At 39.4% G+C, this 21,892-nt stretch overlaps 2 protein-coding genes across 2 annotated transcripts; both read right to left on the bottom strand.

The window, feature by feature from the left end:
* Positions 1–4,035: 4,035 nt before the first annotated feature.
* On the bottom strand, positions 4,036–8,952 carry LOC102706197. The gene is made up of 3 exons (XM_040524190.1): positions 8,602–8,952; positions 8,306–8,411; positions 4,036–4,823 (listed from the first exon to the last, which is right to left on the bottom strand). The coding sequence occupies exons 1-3, from the start codon at positions 8,775–8,777 to the stop codon at positions 4,482–4,484; spliced, it is 624 nt and encodes a 207-aa protein (XP_040380124.1). The 5' UTR covers positions 8,778–8,952; the 3' UTR covers positions 4,036–4,481.
* Positions 8,953–13,361: 4,409 nt separating this feature from the next.
* On the bottom strand, positions 13,362–20,034 carry LOC102705914 (adenine nucleotide transporter BT1, chloroplastic/mitochondrial-like). Its single transcript, XM_040524696.1, has 3 exons — positions 19,087–20,034; positions 14,276–14,437; positions 13,362–14,167 (listed from the first exon to the last, which is right to left on the bottom strand). The coding sequence occupies exons 1-3, from the start codon at positions 19,684–19,686 to the stop codon at positions 13,697–13,699; spliced, it is 1,233 nt and encodes a 410-aa protein (XP_040380630.1). The 5' UTR covers positions 19,687–20,034; the 3' UTR covers positions 13,362–13,696.
* Positions 20,035–21,892: the final 1,858 nt, after the last annotated feature.

Below are 21,892 nucleotides of genomic sequence, written 5' to 3'. Positions count from 1 at the left end.
CGGAGAGGCTCGAGGGCACCCCACCGATCACATTTGATGCTAAATGTGTGCAATGCCATGCATGCATGGCGCCACAACATTAAATGCAACAGGAGGATGTCTATTATTCTTTGGATAGGTGTGGAAAATAGAGCTGCCCCTTGCTATGTCCCATCATCATCATCATCCAAGCTCATGATGGTTAACGGATACGTTGATGTGGCTTAACGACCACCTGCTATATGTTTTCATTAACAGTTAAGGGCCATCGGTTAGAAGTTTAATGGCATGAGCAAGAACTACTGAAGTGCGACTCACAAGGGCAGATAGGAACCCATGGTACTCCTACCGGCTTCTGGTGCTATCGATCCCATCGTGTGTCTTGTCAACATGAAATGGACATGTGATTTAAATGGTGTATCCATGAAAAGAAATATTAAGAAAAGGGGATTATGTAGCAGCACAATCCTAAGCCAGAACTAGAACATAGCGGTGTTTACTTGGTATTATAAAAGGACCAAGCCCAATGAAAAAAAGACGGAACGAAGATAAGAGAAAACGGGCAGTAATATAGAGAAAATGAACTCTATGGAGTTAGGGAAGAAAACTCCTAACTACTGAGAAGAAACTTCAATTCCATTCACATGACTTGTGGTCTACACAAAATATAAGAACACATACAGAAGTAAATATTACGCTTCCGTGTAGCCTGAACTCATCTAACCGCTTTGCCCATGTGATTTTTCTGTGCCTTCACAACAACACTCACTGAACATGTACTCGTGATATCTCCCACACCTCATGGGCCAAACACAAAAAGGGGAAACTCCTATCTACTGAGAAAGAACTTCAATTCCACTTGCACGACCTGTATTCTACACAAAATATAAGAACACCCAACAGGAGTAGAGCATTACTGGACGAAGAGAGTAACTATATGATTTTAATGGTATTTCGCTAAAAATTACAGACCTGAGACCTGAAATGGTTTGGTTTTGGACTTGAATTTGAACGGGTGAGGCAGGCAGTCCATGTCTACTAGCTACCAACTTTGTACTGGCAGTAGTCCTGTGAGTGCTCATATGCATGCTTCACTGTCTGAAAGAGAAATGGCGCCTGGACCTCATCACACAGCACTCACATCAACCAACCCAGCAACAAAGTTGTACCTTGTCCGTGCATATGCATGCTACCGACAACAAGCCTGGATGTACATGCCTGGGGGCGCCACTGGATCGATCAAAACATGCATCTACAAGGCACCACGTTGGATGCATCGTCAGCTGCTCCGGCGATATTTTTCCAGCGTTTGTGTACATGTGGTGTAGGATACCGGAGCGGTCGCGGTGTTCGTCGAAGAGAGGTGTGATAGGGACATCCCTGTACCTAGTTGCAGATGACGCTATCGTGGTTGTCGAGGTGAATATATGGTGGGTGGAGGATGATAAACAACTGCACGCGATAAGTATAATAATAGATTATTCAACGGCGTGGGTAAGGATTTTAGATATAAGAGGGCCTGATCTAAGGCCTTGTTTCGAGGAGCTGCTGTCAGAAACTCATCCAAATATCACTTATATTTAACGAATCTGTGGCCATAGAATATAAAAATTAAACCGGGAGTCAGAAGTTGAAAAATCAAGTTTTCCGATTCTGACCGAATGTTTATTCTTAGGCTCTCATATAAGTCCTACAGATAGAACCGCACTATTACTAAGGTTTTAATTTTCTAATTAACTAGATGATTATATGCAAAATAATGTTTGAGAGGCTACCCCACTGGCCGTCCCCTGTCTCCATCCTTTCTACGATTCTCCATCCTTTCTATGATTGTTTTGGTCGAGATATTTGGAATCGTGTTTGGTAGGTTTTGCACGCTAACCGGTTGTTTGCATTGTAATAGGGCCATCTTTAGTTTCAAAAAGTTTTTCAAAAACATCACATCGAATCTTTAGACATATAAATGGAGCATTAAATATAGATGGAACAAAAAACTAATTGCACAGTTATGAAAAAAATCATGAGACAAATCTTTTGAGCCTAATTAGGCTATGATTAGCCTTAAGTGCTACAGTAACCAACATGTGCTAATGACGGATTAATTAGGCTCAAAAGATTCGTCTCGCAGCTTCTTGGTGAAATCTGTAATTTGTTTTTTCATTTGTGTTCAAAAACCTTTTTCGACATCTAGGCAAACATCCGATGTGACATTTGCTCTAAAAATTTTTGGAATCTAAATACACCCTAAGCAAAAGAATGCAAGCACGAAAAGGACTCGACATGTATGATATTGATTCAAATCTGGAAAAGCTATCATATAGTACCTCTGTCCATATCCAAAAATATATGGAAAATATTCCATGTCATATATCATTTTTTTAAAAAAAATCATACGGAACTACAGTTACACTTAGATTTTCTATGAAACACATGCCAAATTAATTTAGATATAATTTTGTCCACGCATGGCTATGAATCTAGCTACGAAGGTTGCATTTGTTTATATAGATTTTCCTTATATTTTTTCTCAACTTTTACGCGCACATTTACTGAACTGCTAAATGATATGTTTTTTAATAAAAAGTTTTTATATACACATTTATCATGCATCTCACCAAGTAGATTTTCAAGTTTATATTAATTAATTTTATCGTTTTATAATATTAAATAATTATAAAAAATCTTTCATCCGTTAAAAGAACGCAGCCGAAATATCTATGCCTAGTCATCTACCGAGGTCATTTTCTGTCACGGAGGAGTTATTTTCTTTCACGCTTCTCTTTCATTTCCTCTTCTTTTTTCAATGAACCAAGGCACTCTTGTCTCCTTCCTTTCGCTGAGATAAGTACGCATGTACATCCACGAAGTGCCGCATATATAGGCAGCAGGCGTAAAAACGCACTCAGAACTGATAGCTAAGGCAGAGGAAACAATTAATACTACCTCTGTTTGTTATAGATACTTGTAGTTTAAAAGACTTATGTTTTTTTATTCTGCTTAGACTTATAAACCAAAATTTATATTTTTGAGTTGATTTTAAGATTTTTTATAGGAGTTTATTTTACAACCTTGGTTCTTGGTTTTTATTTAGATCGCTAAAAATATGTATATAAATTTTTTATTTACAAATTATTATTTTTACAAATATGCCAGAAAAAAAAATCAAACAATCATCCCTGGATTTGAACCAAGAGGTACTTATTTTAGAACATGAGAATACCTCTTTTGGTAATATTTGCATACAACGGTCAAGCCAGAAACACTCACAATAGTGTGAATTTTTTTTATAACAAAATTACTGTTAAAGCTACAAATCAGTACAAAATTTCAAACCATGGGAAGTCAAGCCCATGCTTGTTTCCCTGCCTCCACAACTGCCTGCTTTTAGTTTATCTGCAAGCATAAAAGCTTAAAACATATATACATATACAAACAACTTTCCACTGAACTTTCTAAATACCAAAATACCCACTTAAACTGGTACATAAACCAATATGAAATTGAGTTTTTTTTTTCTAGTCATGACTCCACGAACTTTAGCTCTACCCACGGGGTTTAAAGAAAACAAATTTACTAAATGTTATGTGACATATTTTTGATTATGTTTTCTGTCAAATCTGTGGTCTTCTGATATGCTTTAAGATTAGTGTTGGATTTTGTTTTGGGCTCCACAGCCAATGTATTTATCCACTGCGGGTTATGCAATACTAGTAGAATTGATCAACGGATAAGAAATAATTTATAATATGTAATTACATAAATTTTATTAGAAATGTAAAAAAATTATTTATGTAATTATTATAAGAGAAAAATACATTATGTACGCTGACTTTAGCTCAATTCTAGAATTTGCCACCGACTTCATTCAGTTTTACGATATATCATCGACTTTTACATAACTTCTATGATTTTCCCTTGCTATGGAAGGGAATTGTAATTAGATATGTTAGCCCACTGTATGTTAATTATTTTAAAACTATTTAATTAGAGTCATTGGATATAGATGCGCGGTAGGAAAATATGATGTATGGGCAGACCCTAAATAGAAACCTATAGTTAGACCATATAAGATCCTTTTGGACTTAATTTATTCTTTATATTAAAGGGAATTGCATTAGCCAACACGGTGGACTCATATACAAACGCCAAACCAGCTCGATCACTTATACACGTCTGATTATAGAGACGAAGGAGGACCACCAATTTTGCCCATACATAGATCATTTTAAGTAAGAGATTTGCTCTGTTCTAATAAAAAGTATCTCGAGATACCGGTACCTCAAGATAAATCATTTTTTATCATTAAATCTAGCTAAGTAGGATGTAACGATCAGAAATATTTTGGTACCGCGAAATACCGATATCTCAAGATACTTTTTGTCAGATAGAAGCAAATCTCTTTAAACTAACTCGCATACTAAATGACCTACATGTGAGTCAGTGCGCGGGCCCACCTAGCATCCCTAATTGCATGGCGGCCACACACACAGATCTCTCCTGGTTCACGCACATGAGATGTGTGCCTCCTCGCTGACGTGGATCGCCTTCGTCGAGGACGGCACGCACTGCGCCGGCGCCGTCGCCGGAGAAGACGACGCCGCCTGCTGCTGCTGATGCTTGACGGCAGCGGCGGCGGCCCTCTTGCAGGCGGCCATGAGGAACGGCTGGTCGGTGGCGAGGGGGACGACGGGGAGGTTGTCGCAGTTGCAGATCTCGATCATGAAGCCGTCGGGGTCGTGGAAGAAGATCTGGTCCACGTAGATGCCGCCCTCCTCCACACAGCGCTGCACGTGCGGGATGCCCAGCTCCTTCAGCCGCCGCTCCACTGCCGCCATGCTCTCGCACTGCAAAACCAGCTTGGTCATTTTACATTTTTATTTGTATCTTCTATAGTTCTGTTTGTTTAGTGTAGAAAACTTGTACGATCTCGTTCCAAAATATACACATTTTTGGTTACTTATATTATATGTCTGAATTTACAAATCAAATGTTTATATTTTACGATTCTAATTTCACCATGTAATATAGTATTATCTATATTTATAGATACAGATATTGAATAGATAAATTCAGATATGAAACAGACGAGTATAACAGAAACCGGTGAGTTACAGTGGCTAGGACTTCTTTATACCACCATATGTTTGGATAAAAAAGGACAAGAAAGACATCATTATATACCTGCTTGGGCTCGAAAACTTCTAATAGAAGTTGTTATAAATGTGTTGTGTAAATAGTTAATTATCCTAACATGTTACATGTGTTATGTGTATGCATCGGAGCAAAAAATCATCATTATCATGTAACGGGAAAAAAACAATATATTTTCATGTGATATACGATGTGCGTCGTTATCGTCGTCGGCGCCTGTCTGCCACCAATATATCATCTTGATGTGCTATGAGTCAGCAACGGATACGATCCAACGGTGTCACCGTACGTGTCAGGTTCATGCAATGATAAGATGACACAGTCACACACAACAACACAAGTACTAGTCGCCTGTAATAATATCTCCTTTGTAATTAACTATTTGCAAGTCATCATCATGTATGCATGCATGCATGTATCCACAGGGATGCAACATCAGCTTGTCCATTAGCATAATCGCTATTCCACAATACAGATCAGAGATCAGAGAGACAGAGACAGACAAGTAGACAACAGAGACAGAGAATACTAGGACATGTGAAGCTACATTGAAACAAACAACGATAATTCAGTGCGAGAAAAGAGACCCACATCTTGTGTATATGCATGCATCTATATATGTAAGTTGGCTACCTAGAGATTATAGTGAAATAATATAATATAATATAATTTCTTTATTGTAAAGTTTTTTTTGTCTTTGTCTAAATTTATATATTGATCAAAAAATATATATATATATATATATTAATTAGCATTTATATGAATCAAGATAAGAGTAAAAAATCTTATCCCGTAGAACTGAGGGATTACCTATCGAAACTATATGTATGTTATTAGTTTTGGTGCCTGGAACAGAGGAGGCTGGTTGGCCTCTTTCCATGCCACCTCCCAATTTGTATCCCTGAGAATTGTCACATTACTTGAGAGGGGTTTAATTAATTAGGGACCAAAGCATACATACATACATGAAAGCACGCATGCAACACAATGCATGCATGTGATAGGTTTCGATAAAAAGGGGGTTTGGAAAGGGAGCTTAGTGGAAATGCAGCTAAGCAATGTGTACTCTAGATGAGAATGGACGATGGGGATGACCTAACCAACACGGCTGTGACGTCTAGCTAGATGAGCAAAATGCCAAGGTGTGATAGGACATGCAAAATGCCATGGTGATACAGGACATGCCAATGTGTGCAATGTGGTCCTTTTTCTAGAGAGTTCTAACACACTCATCTTTGAGTGAGGTGTTTTGGGGATGGATGTTGCATCCAAAAGGTTTGGGTTGCTACCCTATAAAAAATTTAGATGAATTCCTTCTAAGACGTTGGTAACAATGGTGAAGCTCCATGTACAAAAGGTTCCTAGAAACCCCTCAAGAAAATTTTAGCCAGAGTTTATTAATTTTCATCCTATATTAATTCCTCAATTCAAATTCAGGCACCTGTAGTACTGTAAAACAAATCAGTGACATCCCTCTATATTTCGCCCCTAGTTGGTAACACCTATATATCATTCTATTAGCTCTAGCACCAAACCAAACAATGCCTATTCAACTATTAACATAATCTCGACATGCGAAACCAACCACACGCTTCTACAAAGCGTATCAGGACAACATAACATGTTATAAAATAAGACACGAGAGAAAACAATATATGGTTCAGGTATTTTCATCAACATAGTTTATCAAAAAAACAATATATGATTCAGGTATTTTCATCAACATAATTTATCAATCAGGATAACCCATGATACGAGTAAAGATTACTCTTTATTTCTACTTATATATCTCATGCATATAAAGTTAGACATAAAATATAAAAGGATATTCATAATTTCGCCGTGCCTACTTACATGAATTTTACATGGAACATCCAGAAACTGCTACGGATCAAATTCTCACTAATTTCTTGACCTTGCACGACGGATTGGCGTACTGCTAGCTAGGCAATCTATTGGGCATCTGTCAATATCTGGTAGGTTTCCCTAGTACCCGTATCATTTTGTTTACTAGAAATTAGCTGCTTTACGTAGCCAAGTACTAGACGGGATCATTTATTCAGGCTTACCTATTTCAAGGATAAAAATCCAATTTCACTTGTTCTTCCGTGTCACCATGCCTATCTTTTTATCAGATATTTTCTTTCTTAGCACAGTTTTTTCTCTAACTAGTTTTCCAAATAAAAGTCACTGTTTTTAAAACGGCAAGAATTCTGCCAACCTAATACTAACAGAGGAAAACGAACTAATCTTAGGAACACAAGCCTAACTACGATGCAAGATTTTAGCAAAAACAGTCTATGAATTCTTCAACTACAAATTTACAATGAGGGGATCGTTATAATATCACTATAATTATCAGTGCCGATTTTTGTCACGAATATTAAGAAAAACAAAAACCTATAACAACGTGAACATTTATTTTAAATTAAGGAAAAAATGTTAATTAGCCATGGGAACATATATGCATGGGTGGACAAAATACCGGCAACCTTGGCAGTCCACAAAATTATAGCAGTGTCGTCCCATGTTATTACAAGTCAATGATGGGTGTGATGTGCACCACTCATATATATACTCGCCCAGACTCCAAAATCCTAAAATATAGATATTTTCAAGCTGTATGGATTATGGTTAAGAGAAAACGACCCTAGTGTTTTTTTCATAACTAAAAATATAGATAGAGATGAGAGATTAAGTGGGAATAAAATGTGAAGCGATAGATGAGATAAGTAGTTATCTGGTTTTAGCATAAAATTTAAATTCTAAAAATGATTTTTAGAAATACTTATATTTTAGGGAAAAGAGTATTTTTGGGCATCTGAAGCTGGCATCGAGTCTTAATTAACATGCGTACGTACAAAACAGAGACGTGTAGAACATGTAAATTAGCTTTTGCACGACAGGAGAAAAAAAGAGAGAGAAAGAGATCGATCGATAGATGTATATATAGCTCCAAAATTCCCCAATGGCGTCGACCGATCGATACAAATTTGTGTGGATCTGTGATTTGAATATGCCCATACTCTGTTTGGTGATCAGTTAACCAAATGGAGCTCACTCTGTTTTTACGTTGTTTTCTTTCTGCTTGTGTGAGTATATAAATATACGTAGATGGAGATGCAATGGACACATGTTTTTGAATTTATATAAAAATATACGCATATTCTCGTACCTGGAAAGAGATGTGGTTATCCTTAGGGTTGATCTCTGTTTTCCCCGGCAAGCTGTCGGGGTCCTCCGCCTGCAGCAGGTGGATGCCGATCCCGTAGTTAAACAACCTGCCAGATAAAATAATATTAAGTCACGTTCACCGACAAAAATAAATTGTCTCTGTTTCAAAATATAATTAAAAATAATATTTTTTTTTCATTTCAGAATATAAGAAAAAAAAATTCCAGCCAGATATAATCACAAACGATTATATTTTGGCCGGAGGGAGTAAGACATATATATGGGTGTGGTGTGTACCATGCGCCGTCGAAGTCGAAGGAGCCGGGGCGGCGGACGGGGACGAAGCCGAGCACGTCGGCGTAGAACTGCAGCGACTCCTGCACCGACCTGCACACGATGCTGATGTGGTTCAGCGACGCCAGCGGCAGCCCGCTGCTGCTTCCCCTGCCGCCCTTCGCCGCCGTGTTCACCATCGCCGCCGGAGAGATGCGTGCTCTTCTCCCTACTCACTCCCTGATCTCTGACCGGCCGGTCGCTAGCGAGCGAGCTAGCTAGCAGCTGATGAACGGATCGATGGAGGAATGGGTCAGCTCGATCGATGGCGAGCTAAGCTAAGCTAGCTTCTAATGGCAATGAAGTGAGAGCGAGTGATCGAATTCGATATGGAGGAGACACGGGCGGGACGGAGGGTTAAATAGGGCTCTCGGTGATCGGCGCCAGTTGACACGTGGGATCCACGTCATCTGCCTCAATCCCCCTCTGCTAGCTAGCTCATTCCGCGATCACCACGGCAGTCTTAATTACCTCCAAATTAATTAATCACTATATATATACATTAGCCGTATATACTGATCCAAATACGTAATTAATTTATGCCGCCAAAGATGAAAAAAAAGAAAGATCCATATCATGTGGCTTTTGTTTATGCTTATAAGCTAAAATTTAAATTTTCAACTTTAAACTTAAAGTTTGTTTTTTATCAGATATTTTTAGTTTTGGCTTTTAGTTCTTTAAGAATACACATATAAGTTTTATTTTTTAAATTAATTTTTAAATATGTCGTAATCACCTCGGATTGAAAACTGAGGTCGATTCATGTGAATTCTGCAGGAATTTAAGTAAGTTTCTGCGTATGTTTGAGAGAGATTAATACCTGGATGGGTAGCTAGCGGCTTCGAGACGTTTCGAGAGGGATCGATCGCCAGAAGAGAAAGCTGTCACGGCTAAGCTATCTAGCGATGGAGAGCTGGCGGGCTCATCATCCCCTGTGTAATTTGTCTGTTGTTGGATCACACGAAGACAAGCACTGTCGGTGTGTGTTTCTTTCCTCTCTCGCTGCCGCGAACCCCGGGGCTTTGGATTCTTTAATATCGCTTCAAACTCAAGTCGATTCGGTGACGGAGCTGAAGTGAAATATACGAGGTCTCGCTATTTGCTTTCTTAGCGTTTTTAGTTGAGTTGAGGTTGCTACGAGCGTATAAGATTGAATCGAGAGTTCTGTATATATGGGTAAAAATAGATAAATTATAGCTAAATTTTTTTCGATAAGATTTCTGATACTCCCCACGCTCAATGTAGTTCCGCCCCTATCTAAGGGTTTGTAAACTTTTGCAAGGGAAAAAACTCATTGTAATAGCAACGTAGTAGAGCTTTAGGTTTGGAGAGATACATAACACATGTTGTCGGAGATATGGGCCCAGAGGCATCCCGTGTTTGTGGCGCATGGTGACCGTGGGCCCACGAACCAAAATCCCTGGCTAGAAAGGGAGGTTGGGCCCGAGAAGCCGCGTGCCCCCAGTAGGTCGGGCCCGAATGGATTCCACACGATCGAACGGCGCAGGGGTTGGACCGTCCTCGACCCCCTCGGCCTGGGGGGTTGCGCATTGCGGGGCCCCACCACGCGTCAGATGCGGCCACGACGCCCAACTACCTCATTTATGGCGATGGGAGGGCGCCTGGCGCGCCGCATCACCCTCATGATGGGCGCAGGCATGTGCCTGGCCGCAGTAAATGCGGCTGTAGGCGCACACCTTCGTCTACACCCCTTCCTCGAGAAAAAAACGGGAAGATACAGGCTACCCTTGACCGCACAGTGACATATGTCACAGCAGGGATAACCCGTCTCTCTCGCACGCGTTGCCGTCGTATTAAATGCAGCGGACGACCGTGCAAGAGGAGCGTCGGCACCCCGTTCGGACTGTTGCGTCGAACATGAGGCACCACCCACTCCTCACCTACTAACTGATGGGACCCAACGATGGCGGTATGGCGGCTTGTTGACTTACGACGACATCAGCAACAATCCCAAGAAGGATGATCTCCTGCATGCCGTAGGAGGAAAACACCATGGCCGTTGTGGTGTCCTCTTACAGTAAAATGGAGGCCCTGGCCAATGGAATGAAAAACAGCGGAAGACAAGTATTCTCACATGAGCTTGTAACTCATTTACTCACACGGTGCACAAGCGACAGGAGTAGGATATTACGCCTCATGATGGCCTGAACCTGTATACTTCTCCTACGCCCACCAAGGGGCTTGACCCCCCTTGAATCTCTCCCACCTTACTCTCTTTTCTTTGACGAGGCTTTTGAGATCTAGCCCGCACCCCTGGGCCGAACTCACAAAGGGAGTCCCATGGACTCGTGCTCGAGGAGCCTACGCTCCGATACATGTGTATCAGACCTAATATCTAGGTAACATATGTGTATCAGACCTAACACTTAGGTATCATGCCTATCCTGTTTTGGGACGAGATAATGTTTTGTAATCTCCCTCTAAAGCTTGTTACGGTAAAGATACTTAAGTATTCATATAGATAAAATGGGTAAAAGATAATTTTACAAAAGAGCCAGAAAGTCATCAATGTGCAATATAGTACCGTGTAGGTAACTCATAAGTGATTTAACAGGTACCAGCGTGATTTTCCGTAATTTACATTTTGTTTCCAAGTACGACATCATTTGAGTGGTATATTTTAAAATTTACACGGTTTTGAAGCAACGGTTTAGATGTCAAGTTGATGCTCTAGAGTCCCGAGATTTGACAAATTTATAACTTTTTAGTATCATAGCATAGTGTAAACGGTATACATTTGAACTGCATGTTTAGAGTAATTGTAATTCGTCGATCACAGCTCATGCGTGCTATTGATTTAATCCGAGTTCATAATTGCTTTAGGTTAGATTTTGTCTCGGCTCGGTCCGATCAATCTTGTTTTCCGTTAATTTTAAATTTAGATTAGATTGTACACATACATGAATTATTTTATTAGGGTTTTAGTCAATAACTTATCTAGTGATCTATCGGCTCGATCTTTAAACCTGCGGATCGTTAATTTAATCCTACTTATGTTGACTCCAATCCTATAACGTCGCGGTTCGATCGGATCTATCAGGGTTGCTTTCAGCATGGTTAAGGATTAGACCGATACCTCCTATTGGGTTATTAACTAAGAATTAAAATTATTTAACATTAGTTTGAACCTGTTTTCACTGGTCCCAATCTTAAACTGCCTTGGTTCAGTCCGGTCTTCTAAGATTATAATTAATGATCATCAACTTGATTAGTGTTGCACACAAATTAGCTCTTAAACTAATTAATAACTAGGCTTCTACAAGCATAATTCTATAAATAATCTTATCGGCCTAAGCCTACGGGTATAATACTTGATGATATTATCAACTATTGATCTCAATCTTGAACTAAGTCCGATCTTCTAAGATTATTATCAATAATTTATATGGTTCGTTATACTCTGTTATAGCCGATAGGGTTTGTTTTATATTTATTTCTTATATACAAAATTCCTACGAATCGGATTCATATGATGGTTTGGGCCTAATGCGTTTATCCGCTGAAAGGTCGATCGACTACTTTAGGTTTAACCGTGTTTTTCTTGTTTTATATATTGTTAGTTATAGGGTCAAACTGATTGGTACACATATTTTCAGTTGAATTCTAAGAATTTAGGTCATACACACATGCTAAAAGGCTAATTTTAGCGTCAACGAATGCACACTAAAAATGGCAAAGGGATAATGATAACGGATATCATGTCTTAGGTTAAAGGCCTCAAGTGAGCTCTCTTTCAACCATTTTCATCTCTATTCTATAAGATCTACACAGGTCCCCTCTACACACACGTGTATATATAGATGCGTGTATCTCCCACCTTATTAGGAGAGATTCTTATTACTACGATCAATATGATTTTAGATCTCATCGTTTCTCGATAAGGCTACACAGATAAAAGAGATAACAGATGCATGTACCTCCCAATTAGAAGAGGTTCCCACGATGACCGATATTGTAAGTAGATCGAAGAGAGAAGATGGATTCAGATGGTGGACGGTTGAGAAAGTCCTGGTTATGGGCTTGCCATGTAAAAAAAAAAACCCTCGAATCACACGGACCGTTGCCAAGTGACACGTGGATCCACGTCATCCTAGGGGCACCGTCCACCCTAGCCCATGCGGCCATCCATGTCTGCCACGTGTTCCACTGGCACATGCGATGGACACCCCACGCCACGCGAGGTCTGCACTACGTACAACAGCAACATATAACACTCGTGGCGTTGCATCGGCCGTATCCATCATAAAACCACGCCTTTGCTTCCTGACGCTTCCTATGCTATGCAGTTTAATTAGCCTTCTTTTGCTGCACGTATACACACAGTAGTGCTTTGCAATTAATTAAGCATAGTCTACTTCGTAATATAATACTCCATTAGTTTCACCTTACAACATGTTTTGATTTTTACCAGGGTAAATAGCGTCATTGAATTATAGTTAGCTTAGAAAAAAAAACTGTATAAGCAGACTTGAGATGCACTAAAAGCTGAAGGTACCCAATGGGGGCCTGCTACAATTTGGGCCATCAGCTGGCCCTGCTGTGAAAGGCCGGATATGTATGGACATGGACTGATGGACACGGTAGGATAGTTTGGCATTAAGCTCTGAAATTGTCACCGAGAAGTGATTACACAGAAGTTCAGCTTACGACGGGGTGGACACCATCCAAAGTTTGACAGAAACCAGAAGCCACGAGCACACAGAAATCATCAGATGAATTTTTCATTTGATAGCACAGTTGCAACAGATTACAGAGAATAGTTGTTGTTGCATCACTTGGGAATTATGACTGCCCATTGGCGTTTCAATCACTCCATAAAACTCGCAGAAATCAGTTCTTGAAAGACATCCTGAAGCAAAACTGGGGAAGGAGGCAAGTTTTGTCAGGCCAAGCTGACACCACAGAGTTGGGGTTAAAATCCTGAACTATATGAAATACATCCGATTTCAGCATGATTTGATTTCAAATCAACGCCAGAAGACGCCTCCAGTTCAGAAAGTCACAAAATTGAGCTCTGATGAGAGCGAGGATGCGTTTTTCAGTCATCCTCTTCCTCTGTCAATACCTTCTTGCAAGCCTCATAGCACATAAACGAAATCCCAGCGGCTGGCACCAACTTCATGCAACTTGGCCCCAGTCCCCTGTAAAGTCCCCCAACACCTTCGTCCTCCAGAATGCTCAGGAGCGCATGAAGCATGTTCTTGTAGACCTTCCTGCCACCGACGGCGCCAACTTGCATGTGCTTGCGTGCAACCTCGAGGGGGAAAGTAGCTGTGCTGGAGATAGCTCCTGCTGCGGACCCGATGAGCAGGGTGGGAATGTTGCCGATTTCATTCGTCTTGAACATCTTCTTGTACACCTTCTTAAGGGTGTCATAGGCAAAGTAGTTGGTCGCGGCATATGGCACGACTCCAATTAAACTTGGTGTCAGGCCTCTGTACAGCTCAGTGGGGCCTTCTTCACGGACGATTTTGACAAACGCATGGAGAAAGTTATCATATACACCTCTCTGCACATTTTAAGCACAACCATTATATGACATTCATGTATTGGTATTGCATCTCAGGAAGTCAAAAGAGTGTAGTTCTAGGGAGCCAGACACAAGGACAAAACTAACCTGTATTGTTAATCGTGTCTTAATTAATTCCAGAGGGTAAGTACACAGGGTTGAGCTGACACCAGCAAATGCTCCAGCGACTAGTGAAGGAGGGAGTGGGACCTTCTGTTGTTCCCCAGGCTTGGGGGTCAAGAACTTATTAGCTGTATCAAAAGCAAAAAGCTGCAGAGAAAGAAGGGACAAACAAGAATTAAGATATGTATGTGCATAAATAAATGTACATCTAGCTATTTATGTTTGAAATGTATGTATAACATCCATCATTTATATCATAGTAGTATATATCATCATTGGACATTGCCCAAATTATCATATTTCTAAAAGAAAAAGTGTATTTTACTCATTCAAATTATTTCCCGGATCAATTAACCCCCTAAACTACTTTTGGCTCATTTTACCCCCTAAACTATTAAGAATGATTCACTTTACTGCTTAATGGCACTTTTGCCTTTTATTATTCTCTTTATACAAGTTATATTTTAAGCTGAAATTTTGTAGAGCTATAGATGATAAAGTTCATAGACTTTTTCATGATTGTTTACTTGAACTTTGCAATCTCAACCTATGTAGACTGATAAAAAAAATACAAAAAATGTTAAGAGGTAAGCTGTACAACTTCTATCAATCCTACGAAATTTTAATGCAAATACAAATTATATAAAGCGAAACAAAAAAGAAAAGAAGTATGATGGCATAAAGCCATAAAGTAAACCATTTTCAATAGTTCAGGGTATAAAATGAGCCCAAAAGCAATTTTGGGGGTTAAGTGGTTTGATGAAATAGTTCGAGGGAGTAAAATAGACTTTTTCTTTCTAAAACATCAGATGGTGCATGAAACCATGCGCATCCAACATGTTTGAATAAAATAAGCAGTAGCTATCTGTGTTTTGTTCAAACCTCAACTATGAAACTGGATATATTACATCCCTCAACTCAATTATCAAATAAGATAAAATACCCTTTCCTTCCCCTGTGCAGAACATGTATCTTAATAAAAGAAATACAAAATTAAAGAAAAGCTAGCAATAATACAAGGACCTGCCTGGTGTCTTCCTAGTTCAAATATGGTCTGTTTGTAAGTAAGCATGAGAGTTAGCCCTTTTTACAGCCTTCAGACATTTAAGTATGATAAGAAAATCAATATCAGAACTTTCTGGCTGCAGCTTCCTTGAAACCTTTCCTTGTGTGAACCATGCAATAAGTTGCCCGACATTCGAAGCAGGTCACCGAAACACGAAGATAAAATTTCAATTGGCTGAAGATCAAATTATTCGTTTGATCAGCCAATACTTCTGGAATGAAAATTTTCTAGAGACAGCTATAATTTGATTACAGATATAATGAATATATGATAACAAAGTGACAATTAGTTTTGTCTTGTATATGCCTTCAGGTTGGTGCTGAGTTATTGTCTAATCTACAGTAAATAACCAGGAATCTCTATATATGAAACTTGGCCGTATTCTCGCGTTGTCATTGGGCCACGTGGCAGGAGCTGATGGCGAGCCTTCCAACCGGCGAGAACGGTGGCAGAGAAAGGGAAAGAGAGGCGCCGGAGAAAGAGAGAGAGTGAGAAAGTCGCTCAGCTCGTCGAGGCAGGCAGTGCCGCCGGCCGCCCCGCCCTTGCTCCCTCTCCCTGCGATGCATCGCTGCTCTGGTCGTAAGACAAAAGCAAAAGAAGCAGAGAAAGAAAGGAGGAAGGAGTAAGAAAATAACGAGAGAGAACGGAAAGTGGGCCCCACCATTTCATGAAGTAATTAATTATCTTAATCAAAATCCTATGATAAGGTTTATCTCCTTTAGTTTTAAATCCAGTAGAAATAACTTTTATTTTTAGCTGAATCTAAAGTATTTATTTATCTATTTTGGTTAAATTTATAAATTTATAATTCTATCAAAAATAAATAATCATAAATATCGAAAATCATTGGCTAATAAATAATCATAATAAACCTTTATAATTCCTCCAGTTTTTTTAATTGACATGACTTTTGATTTATGTTCAACAGTTTGTCTTATTAAAAAAATATATCTATTGATTATTTTGTTATGATTTGATTTAATACTAAAATAACTTTAGGTATGATTTATAATTTTGTATATTTGACAAAAAAATTAAAAAAAACAAAGGGTCAAATGTAAATCTAAAAATTAATTATGTCATTTAAATAAAATCAGAGAGAGTATTTAGGTGCAGCATTTGCCGCGCGTTGTTTCTAGTAGTTCACTAAAGAGCAGGCAACTATCAAGTTTCCGTTATGTTTAAATTAAAAAAAAATGCAATTTATGAAGACCTGACCTTTCTCAAGATACTTATCTTCAGACCATCTTGAACAGGGAATGTTATGGCAACAGACAAGAAATTCTTACATAGCAGTGGGCTAAACTGCTAAACTGCAAACGGTTCCTTGTTTCTGGTATATAGTCATTATTATTTTTCTACTTTCACATTATCCCTAAGGTCAAAGTAGCACTACACTGGCAAAAAATAAATGAAATTATTTACTATATTATATTATGCTACCTCCGTTTCACAATGTAAAATTTTCTAACATTACCTAGATTCATATAAATGCTAATGAATCTAGACATATATATAAACAATATACATTGATCAATAGATAAATTTAGGTATGATAAAAAATTCATACAATATAAAATGGATGGAGTATTATTAAGACAACAAAGAAAAGAAGCCATCATGTTTACTGTGAAGGCTTGAAATTCTCACATTAATTTAAATAAAAGAAAGATTTTGACTGTTCGACCATAGTTGGTCTAAATTATAACATTGTAAATCGATCGATGTAGTTGTATATAAAGTATAATTGCATCTATAAAAAAAGAAGCTAAAAGTTGTATATCAAATCAAATTCCACATTTAAAAATGTCATATACAAATTACAACTATACTTATCAAAACAGAAAAGAATGTACAAGCTATATACGAAATCCAACTCTATTTTCAATTTCATATGGAAATCATAATTCCATTTATATAAATAAAAGATAAGAGTTGTATGTCAAATCCAATACTACTTTTATCTAGCTCTGCACAGGGAATACATTAGTTCACATAATGTATGAAATGTGGTGTTACAACAGAAAGTACATCAATGCTTACACTAACTTCAACTCTCTTACTGTGCAAAGCTAGCATAGTGGCCTATAACCTAGCCCCATGAGATCCAACACTAAAATGGCACAATATGCTCAACAAATTTAAGCTATGACAAAAAAAGTCACCCAGCTTTACTATGGTAACAGGGGTTAATCTTAAAATATAAAAAGGGAAAATTTCGTTCTTGCCCTCATTTTCAAGTCTAATATTGATTTTACCCCTTCTTTTTAAGGTTTTCGTTTTTTCCCTCTTTTTTTGAACTGAATGAACCGATTGCCCCTATTTTGGATGGAACTTATGTTGACGGTTAGTTAACAAAAATACTTAGTTTAAAAAATAAAAATTTAATTCTCGAAATAATAAATGACCATGTTAGCCCTGTTGAGAGCTGAATAGATTTGAGTACCTGGGAGTGGTAAATAATGAAGGGGAGATAGAGCTAAGAGCTAGGATCGAGCAGCGGCTCGTGGGCGTCGGCGGCGAGGCTTGTGGCGGCGGGGAGGGGGGTGCGGCGACGGGGCTTGCGGTGGTGGGGTGGGGGGCACGGCCGCGGGGAGAGGGCGCAGCGTCGTCGGCCTGGCCCTCACCCATGCAAGCACGCACCCAGTACTCATGCAGCTGCGCCGTCGTCCGCCACGCTGTTCCGCCGCGCCGACCTCCCCCGTGGCGTCATCAGCCGGGCCGACCTCTACCGCACTATCCTCCGCCGGGGTGGTGCATACGCAGCAGCAGCATTTTTTCTTTTTCTGCACCTGTTCTTTGCTGTGTACGCAGCAGCAGCAAGCTTGTTTTTTCTTTTTTGCACTTGTTCGCTCCCCCCCCCCCCCCCCCGCCCTTTTTTTGCTACTTACTTCTTTGTACAATCCATGTGCCTTCATTAAATCCAACCAGATGAATACAGTTCATGTATAGAATATGTTGTATTGTGCGTTGGCACTTTCTTTTTGGTATGTTTGGGTGGATAGATTTGATGCACTGGATTTCACACTTTACTGTATATGCATCAAATCTCTGCTCATGTTTTTCATATGCATTCAACTCCAAAAATCAATGAGTAGGATTTACTTTCACATAGAACTGAAAGTATATTTCTGCAAGGGGAATAATTTATATGTGATTAATTTTGTATATTGGCTATGATTTAGAACAGTGGGTAAGAACACAAGTGACAAAAAAACAAGGATAAAAATGATAATTTCATGAAAGGGTAAAATAGTCCTTTAACATGTCCCTTAACACCATTAGTCCTTCCATCCAAAGTAGGGGCAACAGTTCGTTCAATTCAAAAAAGCAAGGGCAAAAACAAAAACCCTAAAAAAGAGGGGTAAAATCAGTATTAGAACATAAAATAGGGGTAGGAACGAAATTGCCCCATATAAAAATATACCTAAATTTATTTGAACAACATACCTAAGCATTTGCATCAGGCCCTAAGCATAGGGCAGAAACACAGTTTACAGACAATTAAGCATACAAAACTGGAAAGAAATGAACATGGATTTGTAACAAGCTACCACATTATTTGTAAGAAAGTGTTTATATGTTCTGCAAAAGAAAATCAATCGACGGAATTACCCTCCATTGTATCCTCACAAAAAGGGGCAGTGCAGCATCTATACACATTACCATAAACACTGGTTGACTAAAGAATATGATGTCAAGGATCAGTAAAATTCAGTTAGTTAGTTACCTCAATTGCTTTGCTTGGGGCTACTCGAATGACATTAACAAAGTTGCCGCGGAACAACCCGGTCCATCCTTCATGCTCCATGATGGACTGGAACACCTCTGTGGTCGAATTCCCATTACTCCCGACCATCAAATGCGTCCTGATCGTCTCCAGAGGCGCGACGGCCGTCCGCGACACCGCGCCGGCAATCCCCCCGCTGATCAGCCTCTTCAGGTGGGGATTGCCGACCTTGATCTTGAGCTTGAATGATTTCCTCTTCGTATTCCCCTTCTCCATCAGCTCCTCACCCTCACCCTCACACGGCGAGACGTACTCTACATACGGGTCTCCGGGAGCGTCCGGCGGTGACGGCGCGCTCGAGGAGGAGGACGCCGGGAAGCCCACCCCCACCTGCGGCCCGACGCTGGCGAAGAGGCCGGAGGCAGGGTGGAACGACTGGTGGAGAGTCCAAGCCAGGTCGAATCCACCATCGCTACCACCACCACCACCACCACTAGGAGGCGCCGCCGGTGGCAGCGCGAGGAAGCAGCACCCCAACTCCTCCGCCGCCGCCGCCGCCGCCGCGCATTGCAACCGCACGCCGCCGCTCCTCTTGCTCATCGGCTCAGCTCACCTCGCAGCTCCAAAGAACCCAAGGCCGGAGAAGGAATCGCTCCTACGCCCAAAAAAGGCAAGCTCGACGGTGACGGGTATCACCGGGGAGCTCCAAGTCTCCAACCACCGTCGCCGTGGCGTGGAAAAGACGCAGAGAGATGGGGGAGAAGAATCTTGGGAACCCAAACCAAAAAAGGCACGATTTTTCAGCGGCTCCCGGACTCAATCCGCTCCTGGGAATCAACCTGAAGAAGCAAATGGATTAAAAATGAAAACGGAAGTTGAGAGCTTTTTTTTTTCCACGGCGTGATCCGGAAAAACGGTGTCGCAGCGCAGCAGCTGGACTTTACTGCAGCGACCCTGCGACCTCGCCGGTCACCGCTCCTACCAACCCCGCGTTTCTTGGGCGAGCTGGTAAATAGCACGTTATAAGCTAAGATTAAACATATTTTGAAGAGAAAAGAGAGGAATAAGAGCAAGTATAATAGTAGATTATAAGTGGACTATAAGCTGATGTGGAGGAAACAGGTAATGAAAAAGAAGTGGGGTTGTCTCTCATACAAGAGCCAGTTATAGACTAACTCCAAAAAATTACATTAAATGCAAAGATAAGAGATAAAAGTTATAGCCAACCTTATAGCTAATTTGACTATAATATAAGCTTATAGTTAGTAGGTTGGCTTTACTATTAAACTTGCTACTACTAATTTACTAATTTACAGCTAGCTATAACACGAGTTTGAAGACAGTGTATATAACATGTGAGACCATATATTAATGTTTTGTAGATACCTATGGTATAAATTGACTAAGAGCAAGTTCAATAGTATAGCTAACTACTATCTCCAATTCATCTATAGTCAATCTAATAGCCAATTCATACAATAGTTAACTACAAAACATTAATGCATGGTGCCACATATCATACATACATTTTATCTTAGAGCCCAATGTAGCTGGTTACAAATTAGTAGCTCACCTCTCTTCTCTCTTATCTCTTTAAAATATACCTATAGTTGGCTTATAGCCTATTATTATACTTGCTCGTAGATTGGCTATGTATGAATTGGAGCTAGTTGTTCGCCATACTATTAAACTTGCTCGAAGGTGGAGTGGAAGGTGAAAGTGGCCAGCTATTGGACCAACTCATTGCATTGACACTGTACTTTTGTTACTTATTGAGTGAATTATTATCTACTAGTACTCCAATTTAATTGTAGGAATAAACTGAACAGATAGCTTAAAATAAGTGGTTAAAACATAGTACTAGTTTTTTTAGAAATGTGGTTTTAAATAGAGCAAATAATATGTTTTAATATTATGGTGAATAATCTGAAAAGAATGATTTCTTTGTCAAGTCTCACCTGATACTTGGGAAGGTCAAAATTGGAGCTTCATCTATTTGCTTTTGACAAGCATGATAACAATTAATTTGTAGGTAAGATATTTATATGCGTATTCTATTATTCTTACAGTGATATAAAAGTAAATCAAAAAATAAACTATAGACAAAATAAAAAAAAATATTCACAAGTAATTTTTTTTTATTTTGTTCACTCCCGCATCATACATTGGAAACAGTGGATGCCGGGCAACCATGCCACGTGGTGTTTTAGTAGAGTGGAGATGCGCACCTGTGTGGCAGGCTCGAGACATTGATTAGCTACCAAATGTTTTTATTCTTGTGTTTGTATCTTTGCGAATTTTTATAAATCGGCATGGTTTGTGTGATCTTCGTCATCCTCGCACGAGTTGGAAAGCAACACTTCAAATCAAAACTCACAAACATACAAGTGTATGTGTCGCAACTTGCAGCAAACCATGGTGTAGCTTATTCTATGGACACTGTGCTTCCTTGGAATTAAACGTATTCACGGGGACACGCTCTCTTTGTATTTCACAATATATGTCTATGGTTTTCGGAGTATCCATTCAAAATATTTATAATTGAATTCTTTGAAAGATAATTAAAAGGGTCGTATTCACTCCGTACTCTTAGATTATGGGCAATGTTATAGTAACTTTTACCTGTAGTGATAGTAGTGTTGTAAAATTTATGTCTAAATATATTTTTAGTAGTATTTTATATATTTTTATTCTAAACTTCGGTAAGATATTTTTATCAATTTATCTATTTAAAAATAATATATGACACATAATTTATCGTAGGTTATATATTTTAGTTCTAATTTTATCTTTATAGAATTTTTAC

The sequence above is a fragment of the Oryza brachyantha genome, chromosome 5 (assembly GCF_000231095.2).
Source record: "Oryza brachyantha chromosome 5, ObraRS2, whole genome shotgun sequence".
NCBI classification, from domain to species: Eukaryota; Viridiplantae; Streptophyta; class Magnoliopsida; order Poales; family Poaceae; genus Oryza; species Oryza brachyantha.
This window is presented reverse-complemented; position numbering and strand designations above follow the sequence as displayed.